At 40.6% G+C, this 18,039-nt stretch overlaps 1 protein-coding gene across 1 annotated transcript in view; it reads right to left on the reverse strand.

Moving 5' to 3' along the window:
• Window positions 1-5,000: 5,000 nt before the first annotated feature.
• The window catches only part of LOC111154331 (alpha kinase 1), a 116,993-nt gene continuing 103,954 nt past the window's right edge, over window positions 5,001-18,039 (reverse strand). The window contains exons 11-15 of the mRNA XM_022513873.1: window positions 15,915-18,030; window positions 13,246-13,399; window positions 8,226-8,388; window positions 6,837-7,023; window positions 5,001-5,679 (exon numbers count right to left, since the gene is read on the reverse strand). Of these exons, the coding sequence (XP_022369581.1) occupies window positions 5,480-5,679; window positions 6,837-7,023; window positions 8,226-8,388; window positions 13,246-13,399; window positions 15,915-18,030 (2,820 nt within the window). The 3' untranslated portion in view covers window positions 5,001-5,479. The remainder of the gene's footprint in view (window positions 5,680-6,836; window positions 7,024-8,225; window positions 8,389-13,245; window positions 13,400-15,914; window positions 18,031-18,039) is intronic.

The following is an 18,039-nucleotide window of genomic DNA, read 5'->3' on the forward strand; positions in this document are numbered from 1 at the left end:
TGGGTAGAAGTTGTGAGTTGCTTCTATCCAACAGACTCTTGATTAAGTGATGTTGCATAAAATTCGCTCTGCTTCCTGGGAAGAAGGGAGATGACCTTCCGCTGGTCGTGAAGGAGTTTAGCTGATGAGATGGCCTGTGAGGGGGTCACATGGCAGGAAGGTGCAATGATCCCCAGGAGCTGAGCTGGGCCTCCAGCTAACAACTTGCAAAAAAGTGGGGATGTCAGTCCTACAACTGTAAGGAGATGAGTTTTGAAACAAGTTGGTAAACTTGGAAGTGCATTCTTCCCCTGCCAAACCTCCAGATAAGAATATAGTCTGGCCAACCCCTTGATTGCAGCCTTGGGAGACATTGAACAGAGGACCAGCTAAGCTGTGCCCAGACTTCTGACCAAGAAAAACTGTGAGATAATAAATGTGTGTTGTTTTAAGCTGCTAAGTTGTGGTAATTAGTTATGCAGCAATAAAAAAACGATTGCGTCTTTCCATTTGGGCGTTCACCCCCAATATTCAACTATATGTGCTCACACCGAGGTTACTAGTAAATAATTTAATTCACAGTACTCTTCTTATCTATAAGCAGTATTTGACACAATTGATCTGTTCTTCTTGATTTGTTTTCTTCACTTGACCGAGAAGATTCTTCTATCTCATTCTCTTTTTTTCCTTCTAGAACCCCCACCACATGATGGTAGACCTCTCCTTCTTTCCCCCAAATCTCATATTCTTTCTTTTGTATTTTCCAACCCTTTATCTTTCTGCTGCATTTTGGCTGATCTCTTCACATTTACCTTGCATTTCAGTAATTCTTTCTTGAGTGACGCCTAATTTGCTGTTTAATCTTTCTATTAAATGTTAAATATCAATGACTATATTTTTCATTTTCTATAAAGCCAATCTGGCTCATTTTTAATGCCTCTGGTCTTTTTTGCATTTATACAAACCTTAAAAATATTTTTTTTAAAACACCTTAGCACTGGGTATTTATTGTTGCTTTTATACAAAATATAAATGAATAACAACATTAAATAAAAGTAAATGTGTAGCCACATTAAAGGGAATGATAACCAACACTTTCTGGGTAGTGATTACCTCTCGCATAGAAGAGGAGGTGAAGATTAGGGAAAGGTCCATTGGAGTCTTCAACATTAGTATTACATTTACTTTCTTAAGCCAGATGTTGGGTATATTAATGTTGGTATAAATAAATAACAATTTAAAGAGATTTTTAAAATGTAATTTTCTGTGAATTCTCCTCAGTTGAAATATTTCTCCTCTTTATGATATAGAACATGCATTGTTTCATAACCTTCCCTCCTCTCATAGCCTGATGTTGCTAGCCTCATCTCATTCAATGGATAGCTTAGGTTTTTGACATCACAAAGAAAAGGGAACTCCAACACATGCTTTATGTTTTTCATCAACTTCCTTCTTTATCGCCTCCGATTTCCAATTTCTTCATCCATTGTTGTTACCTCCTTTTTTTGTGTGTTGGTAGAGACACCCATATTTCTTTGTTATGTCAACATCCTGACCTTTATTTCTGATTTTATCTTCTACCACCAGGGTTAACAAACCTTTCCTATAAAGGCCCAGATAGTGCATATCTTTGACTTTGTAGGACACAGACTCTGACACAACTGCTCATCTTTGCCACTGTAACACAAGGTCAGCCACAGATAATATGTAACTGAGTGAGTGTGGCCATGTTCCAATAAAACTTGGAATGCTGGTGGCAGGGTTTGACCCAGGGGCCATAGTTTGCTGATCTCTATTCTGCAATATCCAGAAGGCCACTCTGTCAACCAATTACTTGTTTTTGCTGTCAGTCATCTCTCCTTGTAATCTTCAGGCCCTCAGCCAGGGCATATTCTATTTCTTCTTGATTTTTCTGTGTGACTTTACATTGTTGACTGCTCCTTCTTACATTCTTTTGTGATTAGCTTAGTTGATACAAATCATAGTCTTTATCATCTCTATCCACCCAATTCTTTGGATAATCCTTGGTAGTTCTTCTTTTTATGAACACCTAGTTTAAAAAAATTGTGGACACTTAAAAATATATACAAAAGGAAAAAGACTAGTATAAAGAAGCCCGATGTACCCTTACGCCTGCTTCAACATTATCAAGAAAGAACCAAGTTTTTCTTACTTCCACCTTCACTTTTTTTTTTTTTTGGCTTTAGTGTTTCAAGATACCACCTCACTAATTTTATCTAACACTCAGTAAACACTAAAAATCCCTAATTGTGCCCAAAGTGTTATTTTATCATTGATTTATTGTCCCACTTTTGGTGATACAATTGGTTGAGGTATAAGTAACATCAGCCTGATTCTTCCATTTTAAAGCTCCTCATCAACTATTCCCCTAATAGTATTCACAGTTATCCATGATTTTTGCCCAGGCCCATTATTTCAATAAGGGATGTTTGGTGATTTCCTAATTCCATCATTCCTTCTATGTTCATTAGCTGGAATTCTTCTATAATGTTCTAGAGGGGGAAACTCCTTTGTATTTCTCCTTTACTCACATACACTAGCACCACATTCACAGTACTTCTGAAACCAGTGGTGTGGATTTTCTCCCCACACTAATTCTCTGACACCAGCTGGATGTCCTATCATTCAGTTCATGTCTAAGACACCCTACGTGGAATTAGCATCAGATCCCACAGGCTAAGGGCTCAGTCTCACAAGAACCCCTCACTTCTGACACTAATTGTAGTCCCAGGTGTTCCCTGTACTTCTTATGGAATGGCTGCTCATTGAGGTTCTAATGACATCCTCCTCGGGTTTGATACTATGCTAGAGTGACTCGCAAGTTATTCACTGGTTTATTGTAAGAGAACATGATGAAAGAAATAGAAGAACCTCAGGTGGGAGAGATGCGTAGGGCAGGGTATGGGGGAGTGACACCGACAGAGCTTACTGCCCTCTGTGGCGGCATCTCCCTCCCAGGACCTCCATGTTGTTCAGCACCTGGGCAGCTCTCAGAATTGGTAATTCGAGGATTTTTACAGGGGCTCCATTATGTAGACATGATTAATCATTAACTCAATTGCTAGGCCTTCTCCCTTTCTAGGAGGATGGGCAGTGAGGCTGAAAGTTCCAAGCTTCTGATCATGACGTGGTCTTGCTGGTGACCAGTCCTTATCCAGAAGGTATCTAGGAGCTCATCAAGTTTACCTCATTAAAACAAAAGATACTCTTATCACTCAAGATTTCAAGGGATTTAGGAGCTGGTGCTCTTATCACTTTGGGAATTACAAGGCTTTTAGGAGCCTTGTGCCAGAAACCAGGGTCAGACATCAATGTATTTATTTTTAATTTTTTTTCACAAAGGATGCATAGGGTTTGGATAGTAAACAAATTTGTTTTGTTCCTTTTCTCAAATGGAAACAGTTAAGTGCCTCACTATTAATTATAATATTGCTGGTTTTTTTTTTTTAAGATTTTATTTATTTATTTGACAAGGAGAGAGAGATCACAAGTAGACAGAGAGGCAGGCAGAGAGGGGGGGGGAGGCAGGATCCCTGCTGAGCAGAGAGCCCAATGCGGGGCTTGATTCCAGGAGCCTGAGATCATGACCTGAGCCAAAGGCAGAGGCTTAACCCACTGAGCCACTCAGGCACCCCATGATATTGCTGTTTTTTTAAAAAAAAGTTTTAAAAAAATCCCTTTATCAGATTTAGAAAGCTTTCCTTTACACTTAGTTTGCAGAGAGCTTTCTACCGTGAATTGATTTTCATTTTATTAAATGCCCTTTTTTTGCATCTTTGGGAATGATACAAGTTTTCCTCTGTTAATAGGATGAAGTTTTTTCCATTTCTTTAAGAAACTTTTTTGTTGGTTTGGGTTGTTCAGGAAGCAGATGCCTGAAAGGGATTAGACACACGAGATATTTGTTGGGAGAAATGACTCTAAAGGCCAAGGGGTGGGAAGAGGGATATGCAGGTGTGGTACCAGTGAAAGAAGGCAAAGGAGGACTGGGAAGGAAGAGTGTCAAACAGCAACAGAGTGTTAAGAAGCTTTTTCTCAGGCCACTGGGAAGATGTTGTGTACAGCCACCTGTCTGAAGTATTCGGAGCCTGGATTTCCTGGCCTTGCTGAGTCATTGGCTGAGAGCATGCGTGGGTGTGGGGGGCGGTGCATGACTTCACTGTGATCAGGAGGGCTCAGAGCTGGAGTGTGGGTTAACCGCACCCCCACAGCAGGAGATCTATACGGTTCTCACTTCCACAGCCGCAGCTGTGGACGGACTTGCCCTGTAACCCAAACTGGGAAAGTTCTAACTATCAAGTAAGCAGAAACCGCACATAGGAGGTCTGAATCTTACCAGATCAGCCACCAAGACTTGCTGAAGTAATAACTCCGAATGAGGGAAAGTTAGACTGAATAGTGGAGGAGGGAAAGAATGAAAATCAGCTATGTCCCCAAAGACTAACCTCGGTAAGGGAATACCTCACCAGTATCTTTTTTCTAAATTTCTTTTAACAAGACGGTGGATGAGCTGCTCCCCACACGCGTGTGAAGAAGCAGATGTGTGTGGCGCAAGGAGTGGACTGTCGTGCCTCTTACAATGCACCATTCTTCCCTCAGACCTTTTGTAAATGTAAACGTACTAGAAACGTACTCTAAAAATAAAGAAACTCGTGGGAGGAGGATCTACATAGAACCTAGAACCTAGAAACCATAAAATAAAAGATGAATGAATTCAACTGTATAAAGTAAATTCTGCAAGGAAAAAAAAATTCATACGAAGTTAAATGTCAGAAGACAAACAGAAAACAACAGGAACTCATATCACAATGTCTTGAACTCTCTCTCTTTTTTTTAAAGAGTTCTTCTTTTTTTAAAAAAAATTTATTTATTTATTTGACAGAGAGAGATCACAAGTAGGCAGAGAGAGGGTGAAGCAGACTCCCTGCTGGGCAGAGAGCCTGATGCGGGGCTCAATCCCAGGACACAGAGATCATGACCTGAGCTGAAGGCAGAGGCTTAACCCAGTGAGCCACCCAGGCACCCTGTCCTGAACTCTTTAATACATACGGAAAACTCCTAAATCGATAGGAAAAACACCCATAGTACCATCGTTGATAGATACTGACCAGAAAACTCCAAAATCTCAATGGCTTAAGCCACAAAAGTTTATTTCTCATCTGTTTTGTGTCCACGATGGATCCGGTGGGGACTTTTTCAGGTTGCCCTCACTGCAGGGCTTAACACTGATAAGCAGCTATCTCCTGACATATTCTGCTCATTGTGGTGGAAGGAAAGTAACTCCGCTTGCACTGGCAATTAAATAAGGGCCTGAAATTGATATTCAACAATTCGTCTCACATCATTGGCTAGAACTAGTCCCATGGTCCTGCCTAAGCCCAAGGGGATGGGCTGTGCCATACTGTGTGTGCCTGGAAAGAGGGCAGGACCCCACACATGTAAGGAGCACTAAGCCTATCCCATTACCACGCCAGCGAGTCTATGAATTATTTGGTTTCTCAACTGAAGGTCTTGTCAGAGAAAGACGATGGCATATTTCATTACATTTCACATGCTGGTGATTAAAAAAGTAAAAAATTCCTTTCTTTCCAAAATTGGTTGTGACATCATTCTGATCAACAGAGTGAATCTGGGGATCTGTCAGATAGATGAGCCCTTTTCCATTCCCAGTCACCCAACCTAAAAAAGAAATACATATGTCTGAGAATTAAATCCTTTATAAAGGTCAGTAAAGTATTTCAGAAAAATAAAATGTATTTATTTAGAGAGATACTTTAAAAACTTGGTTATACTAAAGTTTATGTTTAATAAGTTTCTGTTAAGGGATTTGGTATTGTGTATTCCAATTACTGGTTTAAGAAGGGAAACTGAACATTGGACAATTAAATTTGTCAAATATGACATACCTAGACCACCAATTTTCAAGGAATTAGCAAAAAAATGCACTTAGTTTAATTACGGAGATAACAATATATTGAACATTTCACGATTCATAAGTTGCTTTAGTGCCTAACCCATTAATTCATCTGTTCATTTAGCAAGTATTTATCGAGCATACACAGTATACAAGACACTGTTTTGAGTACTGGGAATTAAGCAATAAGTAAAAAATCACTATACTCATTGAGCTAACATACTGGTGAAGTGGGACAGATTAATAAGCAATATAAATAAGTAAAATACATAATGTGATAGAGACTGATGATAAATGCTATGGAAGGGGGATAGAGAAAATCTTGGAGAATGGTCATAGAATCATTACTAAAAACAGTTATAAGAAAACTCATTTATCATTTAAATGAAGAGTATTGGCTAATAATTCCGGTAAATAAAATACTAGATGAACTGAAATAAAATTCAAATATAAATGCAGAGATTTTTTTAAAAGTCAGATTCGAGTGCACACAACTTTCTATTTCATGATGACCCCATTATGAAACCTAATGTCACACTTGTAATAAAGATAAAGGACTGAAGAAAAGAACGAGTGGAAAGTCTTTCCACATATTAAAGCATGCAATATTAAAAAACCTACATCATTCAAATATACTTAAATGAAATAAAAAAAAAAGGATTTGCTCTAGAATTGAGCCCAGCAGAATGTGAGCCAGATCTCACTGATTTTGTGACACTTTAGACCCTTGTAGACACTTTAGACATTTTTTCCAGACATCATTTGCTACATACAGTAAAATCAATCAATTGAATTATAAATAGCAGTCTATTTAGGCCCTGAACAGTCTATTAAATTAAATAATGACTGGAAGAGCTAGTTACAAGACCTCATGTTTACATATGAATAACACTAAAAATTTAAAAATCCCAATTTCACATACCTTGTAAATCGACTACAACATCTCTATGATTAGAAAACTCGTAGGAAAAATGGCCATAAGCCAATCCATATTCTGTGGCTTTGTATTCTGTTTTAACCACTTTTGCGTTATTTGATAACTTCACAAATTCTCCCAGTATGTAAGGTTCCACACTGATACATCCCTTTATTGTCTTGCCTTCCAAAATCTGAAAAATAGAAATGGGAGACCATAATGACTAGGAAGGCCACAGGCTTTGGGCTTGGGTAGACCTCACTTTGAACCTAGGCTTTGCCGCTTAGGAGCTCTGTTACTTCCGGAGGTTTTGGTCTGCTCATCTGTAAAGCAGATACTGTAATAATAACGACCTTATAGCACTGTTAAAAAAAATTAAATGAGAAAAATGCATGTAAAGTGCCTAACATTTTATGTGGCATATAATGGAACCTAAAATAACTTTTATTCTTTTATTAAAATACTCACATAAAAATGAGGCCATAAAGTGACCTACTGTAGAGAGCTAGCTTGTCATGGAGATAAATCATGGCCTAGAATGCTGGGCTGGAATAGCAGTTCAAACATTTGTGGGTATAATCTCTTTTGTCAAGTTGTTTCAAAGGTTAGAGTTGATGTGTTAAATGCCTGGCATAGTGCTTGACATAAAGAAAGTGAAAAATGGATGATAGCTGTAATTGGTTGTAACAAAATATGGGTCAAAAAATGTCTTTGGCCAACATAAAAAAAAAAAAAATCTTTAGGTATGAATGAGCCAAGGATCCAACATATTTGGGAAAGCAGGATATTCTTCACCCAAATAAGAGAAAAGTCAGTGTTTTTCTATATTTAAAGAGATAGTATAGTAAAAACAGATTGGGCTCAATGACCCCAGAAGGTGGAGTTGCAATTCATAGGTAGAAATCAGACGAAGACACCTTTGGGCTAGATCTAAGAACTTCCTAACACGTAGAATTGTTTGAAAGTGAAAAGGGAATAATTATTTTTCCTTACTAAAGGTGTTTAAACTATGACTTGGTAATTCCTTGGCTGCCAGGGGTGGGGACTAACAGATGTAAAATAGTGAATTCATGCATCAGGTTGTTGAGGGGATAATTTGTACTCCGTATCATCTTAGGGTCCTTCTTCTCTCTTTGAAAGTACAGGCAGTACACAAAGAAAGGATACAAAAAAAGCTCACTTGACCATGTGGGACCAGACACCAGACTTAACAGGGTGACTTGGAAGATCCAAATTATGTGTTCAGGGTCTAGAAGGTCATAGTTCTTACACATCTCCCTAAGTAGATGAAGAAGATGAAGCAGTTGAGGGAGTCTGGTAACTGAGTTTATTGGGCGTAAGCAAATATGTACGCATAGACCTGTTGAACGAAACACTTGCCCTCTTTAATCTTACCAGTAATAATGTGGATGGGATATAGAATATCTGTGTTGGAATCTTTTGTTCGTAAAGTCTCTTGTTAAATTCTGTCACGTAGTGCTGTGCAGTCATTTGCCGTTCCACATCAGTGAAGTGGTGCCAGAGCCCCTTCTGCTCCTTATATTCTTTCCCAACATATCTATGACCAGAGGAAAAAACCATACAAAAGAAATGCAAAAGTGATCTTATCACAGAGGAAGAGAGCAGAGACGAAAGGAGAGATGTAAAAATTCTTAAAAGACATTACTCTTTCTCCACCTTGGACAGTCAATATTAACTATCCCTTCTTATTTCATGACTCAAATAATTTTGTAAGAGCCTCCTGAACATGAGAACATAATTCACGTTGGCTGATGGTGACGGCTAATGTTATGTGCTATCTTGACTTGGCCATAGGGTGCCCTGATATTTGATCAACCATAATTCTGGCTGTTTTGGTGAGGTTATTTTGGTATAAATTTCACACTTAAATCAACAGACTAAGTAAAGCAGATTGCTCCCTCTCATGTGGATGGGCCTAATCTAATCAGTTGAAAGACAAAAAAATAGAATGAAAAGAATGACCTTCTCCCAAGTGAAGAGAATTCCGCCTGTCACACTGCCTTTGAGCTGGGACATTGGTTTTTTCCTGCCTTTGGACTTGAACTGAAACATCAGCTCTTCCTGGTCTTGAGCCTATTGGCCTTTGACCTGGAACTACACCATTAGCTCTCCTGGGTCTCCAGCTGGCCAACTGCAGAGCTTGAGGTTTCCTGGTCTCTATCATCATGCAAGCCAAATCCTGACAATAACTCTTTGTCTATATGCGTATATATCTTCTTGGTTCTGTTTTCCTGAAGAACACTTTCTGATACACTGCCCCAGGACGATGGTGATTATAGAGCAAGTGTCCAGTTACTGTAGCAGTTGGCCAACCCCCCTTGGCGAGTCTAGGGAGCCAGGATGGACACTGGAAAGTGCGGGCTCTGCAATCAGATCTTTTACTACCCGCACCGTGGCCTTAAGCAGGTCAGTTAATCAATCTGAAGTCTTCCTCTATCCCTTTCTTTTGTGATTACTTCATCTGTACAAATACTTGTTTCCATCATCACCTGTTATGTGTGTAGTCCTGTGCTAGTCCTGAATGTTTTGAAGAAAGTGTGACATAGAATTTGTATATTTCAAGGCCTTATGCATAGCTGGAGACAACATATGAGGGCAGTAAATGATTAAGTGTTGAAAGGAGCAAAACAGTAACTATCACACTTTACTGGAGTTTATATTTGCTATAAGCCAGTGTGAATTTATGAGGAATTTGCATGTGTCCAGAGTGACCTCCAAAAATCAAAGAGAATTGTCAGAGTTATAGACCTCAACTAGAGAAAACGCTCTCCAGAAATTACTGAGTCCACCATCAAAAAAAATGAAATCTTACCATTTGTAATGACGTGGATGGAACTAGAGGGTATTACGCTAAGCGAAATAAGTCAATCAGAGGGAGACAATTATCATATGATCTCACTGATATGAGGAATTTGAGAAACAAGACAGAGGATCATAGGGGAAGGGAGGGAAAAATGAAACAAGATGAAACCAGAGAGGGAGACAAACCATAAGAGACTCTTAATTTCAGGAAACAAACTGAGGGCTGCTGGGAGGGAGTGGAGTGGGAGGGATGGGGTGGCCGGGTGATGGACACTGGGGAGGGTATGTGCTATGGTGAGTGCTGTAAATTGTGTAAGACTGATGAATCACAGACCTGTATCACTGAAACAAATAATACATTATATGTTAACAACAACAACAAAATTACCGAGTCCAATAGATTATGAAATCCAAGTTGGCTGAAGTTTTGGCCATTCAGACCCCTGAGGATCAGAAGGGAAATTTGAGGAGCACCTGGGTTGCTCAGTTGGTTAAGTGTCCAACTCTTAGTTTTGGCTCAGGTCATGATCTCAGGGTCCTGAGATCAAGCCCGGTGATGGGCTCTGCACTCAATGCAGAATCAGCTTGAGATTTTCTCTCTCCCTCTTCCTCTGCCCCTTTCCCTGCTCACATACTCTCTCAAAAATAAATAAATAAAATCTTAAAAAAAAAAAAAAAAGAAAATCTGACAGTGGAGGCTGCAGAGGAGGAAACTCTAAGGCATCAGAAAGCAGCCAGCAGAGGAGCAGTTGCCTAACAGGGTTAATCCAGCGTTTCTGCTATGGACAGACCGCTCGGCTTGCAGTAGCTTTGAATCCATTCAGAACTTTGAGCAAACCCTGGTACTGGAACCGTTCCCAAACATTCTGTCAGAGGACCTCCAGTCCTAGGTAGAGGATCATCAATCTGGGGACAGAGGTCCATTCTTTCTGGCATCTTATGCTATTTTGTTGGGATCATTTTTCTTTAGTAAGGATTTGTTAGCAGTAAACTCTTTTTTCATTGACAACTTTTAAGATTATTTCTTTAACCTTGGTGTTCTAAAGTTTCACTGCTATGTAGCTAGAAGTGGATTTATGATTGCCTGCCTGCCTTCCTAGTTTCTTCCCTCCTCTTCTATCCTACTTAGGATTTACTATGACTCCTCTATTTGAAGATTAATGTATTTTGGCAATTCTGGGAAATTATCAGGTATTATCTATTTATTTTTTATTTTTATTTTTTTTAAAGATTTTATTTATTTATTTGGCACAGAGAGAGAGATCACAAGTAGGCAGAGGGAGAGAGAGAGAGGAAGGGAAGCAGGCTCTCCGCTGAGCAGAGAGCCCGATGCGGGGCTCGATCCCAGGACCCTGGGATCATGACCTGAGCCGAAGGCAGAGGCTTTATCCCACTGAGCCACCCAGGTGCCCCAAGTATTATCTATTTAAATAGTAATTCTTTTCTATTTGATCTGTTATCTTTTTCGGATCAGATATACGTTGGATCCTCTCTTTTCATCTTTCACATTTCTTATTCTCTCTTTCATTTCCCATTTCAGATCCTATGACACATCCTGCTGTATTAATTTCTTAGGGCTACTATAACCAAGAGCCATAAATTGAGTGACTTAAACAACAGAAATGGGTTCTCTCACAGTTCTGGAGCCCGGAAGTCCAAGAACAAGATGTCGGCAGGGCCATGTTCCCTCTGAAGCCACTAGAGAAGGATGTTTTCCAGTCCTCCCTCCTGGCTTCTGGTGGTTTCTGCTCTGTGGCAACATAACTACAATCTGACATGCATTCTCCTTGCACAGGTCTCCAAATTTCCTTTTTATAAGAGAGAATGAGTGGCCCACCCTATTCCAAAATGACCTCATCTTATCTAATTATAACTGCAACGACTCTCTTTCAATAAGATCACAGTCTGAGTACTATGGGTTAGGACTTCAACATATGAATTTGAGGCTGGAGGTACAGAGCTGTTAAAAAACTCATTCAACGCATAACACACAGCTTCATCGCTTGGATGTGTGATGTGGGGCAAGTTTCTTAATATCTCTATGCCTCAGTTCCCTCATCTGTAAAATGGGGATAATAATATTTGCCTCGTAGTGTTTTGTGATGATCAATTAAATTAGTATATAAATTACTTAACATAAGGCTTGGCACATATATACTTGGTAAGTAGATTTACATGTTCCTATTATTATTATTATTATTATTATTATTATTATTATCAACAACAACCTTTTCAAGAAATATACTTCCATTGTTTAAGAATCACCCAATTTCTCACTCTCTCTCATTTCTTCTCTTCCTATTTATTTCTTACATTATTTAGATTTGGATAAAGAACAGGGTCCATCTTAAAATTCTTGTCTTATAGGTCTTTTTAAATACACAGATGATATAAAATTAGGCCTCAAACCTAATGCGGACCACTTGTGGTGACTATTTCTCAGGTGAGTTTTTGCTTGAAGTTGTCATCCAGAACTAAGGCCAAACAAAAAATTTTCTGGGTGTTTTACCCCAGTGGGATTTTTTTTAAAAATAAAGATTTATTTATTTATTTGAGAGGGAGAGAGAGCCAGAGGAGGAGCAGATGGAGAGGGAGAATCTCCAGCAGACTGCTTGATGAACAAGAAAACGGACATGGGGCTCTATCTCATGACCCTGAGATCAATCATGACCTCAGCCGAAATCAAGAGTTGGACACTTAAGAAGCTGAGCCACCCAGGAGCTTGGGGTTTTTTGTTTGTTTGTTTGTTTGTTTGTTTTGTTTTTTGTTTATTTTATTTATTTTTTAATTTAATTTTTTAAAAGATTTTATTTATTTATTTGACAGACAAAGATCACAGAAAGGCAGGCAGAGAGAGAGGAGGAAGCAGTTTCCCTGATGAGCAGAGAGCCCGATGCGGGGCTCTATCCCAGAACCCTGAGATCATGACCTGAAGCTTTAACCCACTGAGCTACCCAGGTGCCCCTTGTTTTTTTTTGTTTTTTGTTTTTTGTTTTTTTTAAATATAAGTTTCTCCTTAAAGATGTAGCCATTCCTGCATCCCTGTTTTATATGGATGATCTCTAAACACTCCCTTACACGTGTAACTTTGGTCACTAGCTGCCATCTCATTCTACCCCACTCAGAATGTCTACAGGAGGTGTCTCAAGGGCTCAGTATGCACTTATACCTCCAAAAATGCCTCATCCCTAGCCTCAAAGGAGTTTCCTACCTTTTCTGCAGACTGTTTATTTACATATAAGTGTAGTTTTCATAGTTGAACTAGACTTCTTGCCAGCATTTTTAGTGGGAGTGTTTGAGGCTCTCTGCCCTGCCATACAGTCAGAAACTCCATTTTTCTTATCTGTACAGTGGGGATAGCAATGTCTCCCTGAGAGGTTTGACATCATGTACATCTATGTAAAATGGCTGACATAATGTTGTTCAGTGTGTGGTAACTACTGTCAGTTAATGAGGAGAAAGGAGTAGGGATCTGAAAATATACATTGTGGCCAACTTTTCTGGCTCTTTCAAAATCACATAAGTGATTAAGTAACAGAAAGGCATAATTAGCCCATTTTGCATTATAAGTATAGATGTTTTAAAGAAATACCTCCCCAGAGTTTCTTCCTGATGAAGATAATGAACCCAAAAAGCATTTCTTTGTCTGCCTTTCTTCCTCACATTCAGGTAGTCCCCCAAATATACAACAGTTTCTTGGGCTGTCCATAGTTCTGATTTTTTAGAGTATTTTAATAAAAGAGCATCTGGAAAAAAAGAGAAGATAAAAATGGATGTTATTTTCAAAGTTTGTTATAATTTATGAATAAAGTTGAAGCGACACAGATCCTAATCCAAATTGCCTGATATCTTCAGTTTCTTTAGATGTTTTCTCAAATTTCAGCCTCTTCTATGACTACTACTGCAAAGTTAGTGAAGTACAATAAACTAAAGCTTTGCAAATGTAACGAAGATTCACAAAATCTTTTGCTTGTGATGGTGAGGGATTAAGATAAGGCCAGTTTTTGTCTGAAAATAGTGGGAAAGAAAGTCTTTTTAAGCAGCAAAGCCCCAGAGACCATCTTGGAAGAGTGATATATGCTTGCATTTTTCTGCTAATTATCTGGGGAACCTGGGACCTACGACTGGTACCAGACCATATAGATAGAAATAAACGAAATAACTTTCCCTCAGAGACTCCTGGCAACTCCAGAAACCATGGTTATCTATTAAAGTGCACCTTAATTTTCTCTTACTTGTTCTGTTTAAGCTGGGAAAGTCCAGGAATTACTTGACAAAATATAGCTACCATACAATTCAATTCTACTCAATTGAAGAAGGAAAAGATAAGAAGGAAAAGCAAAAAACTGTCTCCACCTTAAGGAAAGGCAGAACAGGGCAAGTAAGAAAGCATTTCTTAGAGGGAAAAGACATGAACTCTGAGAAGAAATGCAACATTTTGGGATCCCAGTTGAAATGATGTGAACAAGGACCTCCTGCATCTAGGTCCTGATAATGGGTGAAGGTACAGGTGACTCAGGAGAGAAAAATACTTCAAGTAAGATAAACTCACGGGTCTGGGTCTGGGGCGGGAGATGGCTGGAGGCTGGGGAAGATAGTAGCCAGGGTTGGGTCACTCAGTCAGAGAAGCTGGGGATGGAAACAGAAGGCGAGCTGCTTGCACACATCCATAGGAAAGGCAGTGAACTGGGGGAAGCAAGACGGAGGAATGTATAATTTGTTTTGTGCTTCCTCTGTTTTTCTTATCTGTACACTGGGGATAATAATATTCCCCTACTGGGTCTGAGATCACGTACATGTGGCTTTTTACCCACAAACTGGCACATAGGCGTAACAATAAAGGGTTGCCTAACTCTAAGAAATGTGATTCTGAACCTACAGAATCCCTAGAAAGGGAATAGTGAATAGGGAGACCCTACTAGAGTAGCATTTCACTTCTTTTTGTGAAAACTGATCTGTATCTTAGTGTGACTTCAAGGCATCAGGAAAAGCACTGGAATACTTTGAACAGAAGTGACTGACATTGTCTTTATAAAAACTTACTGAAGAGCTCTTAAGGGTGCCTGGGTGGCCCATTTGGTTAAGTGACTGCCTTTGGCTCCAGTCATAATCCTGGAGTCCTGGAATCAAGTCCCGCAGCAGGCTCCCTGCTTGGCAGGGAGTCTGCTTCTCCCTCTGACCCTCCCTCTTCTCATGCTCTATCTCTCTCATTTTCTCTCTCAAATAAATAAAATCTTTTTTTTTTTTTTTTAAAGAGCTCTTAAAAAATACTGATGCCTGGATCCAAACCACAGACTCATTAGATTGGACACTCTGGGGTGAGGCACTGGAAATTTTAAAAAGCTCCCCCACCCCTAGGGATTCTTATATGATGACAAGATTGAAAACTACTACTCTATTGATTGATTGATTGATTGATTACATGAGAGAAAGAGATAAAGAGAGAGAGTGAGTGAGTGGAGAGAAGGGGAGAGGGAGAGGGAGAGAGAGAATCTTCCAGCAGACTTCCCACTGAGTATGGACCCTGATGCTGTGCTCCACAGGGTGCTAGAACCTAGGACCCTGAGATCACGACCTGAGCTGAAATCAAGGGTTGGACACTTAACCAACTACCCAGGCTCCCCAAGAGAGGAACCATCTTTTGTCTCCTTCCCCGCCTCTCCACCACTTCTAAGCTGTAATAGACACATTGACTACCGGATGGCCCCAACCCAGACTCCCTGCTATGGTAAGTGACACTGGGCTGTTCCATAAGCAAGAAGGAATTGCTGATTGCAATAGTAGAGGGCACTTGCTCAACCCTTGCGGACAGGTGTGAAAATCTCTGCCCTGAAGAAGAGTGATGTTTAACTAGGTCAAACTCTGCCCCCTAGAATCTGAATGGGGAAAAACAGAAATCAGCTGGTTGGTAATGAGAATCCATGGAAAAGACAGATGCTGAGCTTTTTTAAACCCCGACTGATGACTGTCCCTTGGTCCTGTAAGATTCTTGTCTCCCTTACTGCCTTGTGTGTCTTCACAGCAAGCCCCCAACATATGAGGTGGCCTGAATAAGCCTCTAGTCTTTGCGACCATTAGCGTCCACCACACCAAGAGTGAGGGAAACCCCCAAAGTACATATTTTTCTGTATATTCACAAAGTGTAAGAGGGGTCTGTGTCTTTCATGAGTTTTAAGTGATCTACACATCAAGCTCTTCAGAGGACCCCAACCGTACACAGAGGCTTCCCAAGGCTCTACCTACCAAAAAGGTTGTACTCACTGTGTGCTTGGTGGAGTTGATTGGGCTTAAAAACTCCTGTATTCTCCAGTCTCTGTAACAGCCACTCATGCCTCACCCCTGCCAAGAGCTTTTCAAAATCATCAGAGTGTAGGGTTCGAGCCTCTAGGATCTCTTGCCTTATCATTCCTGGCAATGAAACAAAAGAACTTCCACTGGAATTCAGAAAGGACCATGAGGTTTCCCTCTCAGAAGAACCGCTGGAAAATGCAGGTGATTTCAACCACCATGGTGAGGATGAGCTGGAGTTCTGGCTGCAATTTAGTGTGTTTCCTGGTTTGTTTCCTTCCTCTGTGGTAGTGCAGTCCTTGCTAAAATCAGGGAAGGCAATGTTACTGCTTACAGATGGACCGGGGGTCTCAGCCCCCTGATCACGCGGCTGCCTCAGAACAAATAGGCTAGAAGAGCCACACCCACTGGTGGGGTGAACGTCTGTGCTGTCCAGCAGCTGGCCCTCCTCATCCACTGTGGAGGCATCAGGGTCAATGTCCTGCTCTTTGACTGAGCTGCCACACTTTTCTGAGTCAGGATTTCGCACAGGCCAATGAAGAGTGGAAGAGCTACATGCTGTCACAGAACTTTTGCCCAGCGACACCTCCACGGCTATGTGAGAGTGTAAGGGTGTATCCTCCTCTTTTTCCTCTGTTTCTCCTTCTGGGTCAATCCAGGAGGAGCTGTCTTTGAATGTAAGGCCTGTGCCTCTTTTGATTTCTTCCCCATGCCTGTCTTCATCATCGCAGTTGATTTCTGGAAGTTCAGTTAGTTCAAAGCTTTCTTCTCGGACCAAAGGGTATGTGGCTATGTTCTTGGGTGGACCAGAATCAGAAGAGGACAAAGAAGCAGAACCAACCGAGGGACTGGGATGACCAGAAGTGTTTCTGGATCCCATGTTTCTGACTTTCTGCACACCTTCTAGAGCTCCTTCTAACAGCCCTGCACCAGAGGCCAAGAATATGGCTGTTGTGTTATGAGGACAGAAGGTTGTCAAGGGCATGTGTTTGTGTTGCTGACTTTGAGAAGACTCTAAACTGTCATCCTTGGACACTTGGAGAGAGAGACCATGAAGTTCTGAAGACAGTGGATGTACAGCTCTGCTTTCCTCATTGATCTCTAGCTCTTCAGACAGGGCAGTGGAACACTGAGTATCCACAAGATGTTCTTCTTTGCAAGGCTCTTTTCTGGTTGGCCTATCATCTATATAATCCACTTTCTCCCAGCTTGTAGAAGAACTAGCCCCTGATAACTTGCTCCAACAACTAGAGCAATGGCTGTCACTCAGAGACTTGTCCAAAACAGCTCCTTCACCATAACTGTGGTCTGGTGACTCAACCTCAGCCTCTACATCTTGATCCAAGGAGACTCGAAATGCATCAGAATGGGTCCAGTTTTTCCCTCTTATCCTCCTGAGTGTCTCCTGACTATTCTTAGCCATTCGGGAGGACGATATTACCATGGCTTTTTGAAAATGTGATTTGTCTTCGGTAGTACTCACAGTATCTACGTTTTTTGTCTCCGTTTTTAGAGTAGTGATACAGACTCTGGTTTTTGCATCTTTCTGTTGATTTTTGTTGTTTCCACAAGAGCTTTCAAATACTTCACACACTGAAGTGTGGTGCTGTGAATAGGCTCCAAGGATTTTTTGGAAATCCACATGCCCACGCAAGATGGGTTTATCCAACCCATGCTTGAAACTCTCTGGAACATAAGACTTGTCATCTAATTTTAAGAAGCCTTGAATTTGTAAATGATCCTTCACCTGGGTTATAATAGACAAGATCTGCTGAGAGAGAGCTTCTCTCTCCTGACTTCCAGAGGAAGTACTGAAACTGTACAGCTTTCCCATAGCTTTATTACAGAGCTGACTGGCTACGCGGACCATCTCGGTCTCCCCGTAGAGTCTTTGGTGCACTGTGGTCAGGCCGAAAGCAGCTTTGAGAAGACTATGAAGCTCTTGTTTTCCAGCGGCTGGTTCGTCATATCTCTTGGTGAGGAGGCCAATTTCGAAGGCCTCTTTGGCTTCATACAGATATGAATTTTTCATTTCTGGAGGACAGTCATCAGAACTACTATAGGACAATAAGCATGTGCCACGGATGTTCTGAGGAAA

Source organism: Enhydra lutris, unplaced genomic scaffold, assembly GCF_002288905.1.
Source record: "Enhydra lutris kenyoni isolate GAN:26980312 unplaced genomic scaffold, ASM228890v2 scaffoldscaffold3, whole genome shotgun sequence".
Lineage (NCBI taxonomy): Eukaryota > Metazoa > Chordata > Mammalia > Carnivora > Mustelidae > Enhydra > Enhydra lutris.